The 2,500-nt window shown below is 34.5% G+C and overlaps 1 protein-coding gene across 4 annotated transcripts in view; it reads right to left on the bottom strand.

Moving 5' to 3' along the window:
* The window catches only part of LOC125044321 (PAN2-PAN3 deadenylation complex catalytic subunit PAN2-like), a 32,348-nt gene that overhangs the window by 571 nt on the left and 29,277 nt on the right, over positions 1 to 2,500 (bottom strand). For all 4 annotated transcript variants that reach the window (XM_047640921.1, XM_047640922.1, XM_047640924.1 and 1 more), the window contains exon 24: positions 1 to 518. This exon is cut by the window's left edge and continues 571 nt beyond it. In XM_047640921.1, coding sequence (XP_047496877.1) covers positions 340 to 518 — 179 coding nt within the window. In that variant the 3' untranslated portion in view covers positions 1 to 339. The remainder of the gene's footprint in view (positions 519 to 2,500) is intronic.

Raw genomic sequence — 2,500 nt, 5'->3', positions numbered from 1 at the left:
TATCATATCACTTGCAACTTGCAACTTGAGATCAGTGAGGTATATCATTCGTCGACATCTGGGCTAAATCCATTCTCTGTGCCGGGTAGTTTGCAGACATATCCTGGGAAGCAAAACCTTAAAAATTTCTTATATAAAAAAAAAAAATTGATAAATAAAATAAATAAATAAAAAATTAAAATCATTAGCTCTTTGAACATCCCACCTCAGCAAGTTATTGCAACCCTACAGCTTTGTACATTTAAATTTTTTTGCATCATCGGCATTTATCAACTTTTAGAGATCACAGTGAAGTGGTTCTGACACCTCTTGGAGTGGGAGAGGAAAGCGAGACCCCACTCACTCCTCCTCTTCTTCCCCGGGGACCTTCCACTGGGCTTTCTTCCCCGCTTCATAGAGATTCTGCAGTTCCATCACCAAGTCTCCACTGGCCTTTAACTGGCAGTATTTCTGATACAGTGCCAGGGCAGTCCTGGCGTCCTCAATGCTGTCGTGAGTCACGCTCTGGATCTTGAGTTCTGTAGGAGACATGAAGGTACTGGATGAATATCTTTGGGTCTGAGTGAGAGGGAGAGTAATCTTGATAAAGTTATAATCTGTTAAAATAAAGATGTAAAATCTGGTGTGAATAAGGTATAATGAGTATAAATTCACTATGTTGTAATCTTCATGAAAAGCCTTGTCATAGTCTGTACAAATACACAGTTCTAATAAATGTTATAATGTGTATGATACATTACTGCTAAACAGTGAAATTGCTATCTATATGCATTTAGAAACTGCACAATCTCTTTCCATGTCAATACCGTAGATGGCATGCTTGACATTACCATTAGTCAATAACCATGACAAGCCGCAACACCTTAACAAATGATAGCATCGGTCCATCACTCAACTGACACTTCAAAACGTGCTTACCATCTCCATAGCACATCAGAAACACATCCTCCTCCTTAAATAAATGGTACTTGATGCAGATATATCATACATGCTATGAAATATCCTGCACTGAAATTATTCAGCTTGCTATGCAGCCAAAGGTGATATGTTACACAGCAAACCTTGCCAAGCTGATAATGAAATGTAAACATGATTGATGTTGCTGCACTAAGGAAGTCAGCACATCTGCCTAATGTGATTGAGTATGAAGTATTTCCCACTGACACAGATGGATGATACATGCACTCCTAATGGTAATATTCTTAATGATGATGCTGATCATCTCCATAATCCTCCCTCTGAGGAAGCTGTAAATATATTTGCTAGATAAACTGATAACTGAACTCTGTTGTGCAATATGAACATTTTGTGGATATCATTTTCATCAATGGAAATACAGCAATGAAGGAACTTGTGATTATCATGCCACCATACACAGTAATAAATAACTGTCATAAACCCCAGGATCACTGCATTACATAAGCAGAAAAGAGACAGAACATAAGAAGGAACGAAAAAAAAACAATAATAATAAAAAAATAATAATAATAAAAATAATTCTCCATGGTATCCAGCCAAGCTTATAAACTATCATAGCTTCATCAGCAATAGGAAATCAGTAGCAAGTTGTATGTACAGAAGCACCTAAAGAGTCGTCCTGTTATCCAGCAACTTAGCTCATTCATGAAGAAGTAAGATAAGTGTTACCAAACATAACCATAAGTAATTATAATGCAAAACTATTCAGATAATATCTAAAAGGTACATTGTACATTGTTAATATAAGAGAATTATTAACCCTTCAGAAATAATGCATTTACTTTCAATAAGTACAGAAAATATGAGTATATGAGAGTGTGCAAGGCGATGGACATTGCAGATAATAATGTTAATAATTTGGGGTCTGCATCTCACAGTTTTCGCCACTAATGACAAACAGCGGCACTACAAATTACCCTGGTTGAACCTCATATCTATCCTTGAATATATATTACACAGTAATTTTCTAATATATGGTGAATATTTTTTCTAACTGCTACAAACACGAATTCCATAAATAAAGACATCTAGAACAAAAAATTCAAAATAATTATTGTATCACAACTTATCACTTTATTTTAGAAACAAATCAATGAATAAAAATAATTACTTGGTATATAAAAAAACTTTGTTGTCATGTTCACAATTTTCTAACAGCATCACTGGCTATTTCATACTACAACCAAGAGTATTTGACAAAGCACCTAAGTTCATGAATTTCAGAGGTGATTTTGTAAATGCCTTGCCCATAAACCTGAACAAAAACTATTTATTCAGACTGAGTCTCATGGACAGATGCAACTAAACATAAAACACTACATTAGATATTAATTCATTTAATATAAGCTAATATATTGCTAAGTTTACAATGACAGCATACTTCTGTTGCAAAGCTAACACTTTTTTCTGTTTGTATTTTTATTTCTGAACTCAATGCTTTCTTACAACACAAAAAAAAAAGGACTATGCTATTTTCTTAGCAAGGACTATGTATGGTAAATTACCTTCTAAGAGCTTAAGG

Source organism: Penaeus chinensis, chromosome 35, assembly GCF_019202785.1.
Source record: "Penaeus chinensis breed Huanghai No. 1 chromosome 35, ASM1920278v2, whole genome shotgun sequence".
Classification (NCBI taxonomy): domain Eukaryota; kingdom Metazoa; phylum Arthropoda; class Malacostraca; order Decapoda; family Penaeidae; genus Penaeus; species Penaeus chinensis.
The sequence above is the reverse complement of the archived record's forward strand: the minus strand, read 5'-3'. Positions and strand labels throughout refer to the sequence as shown.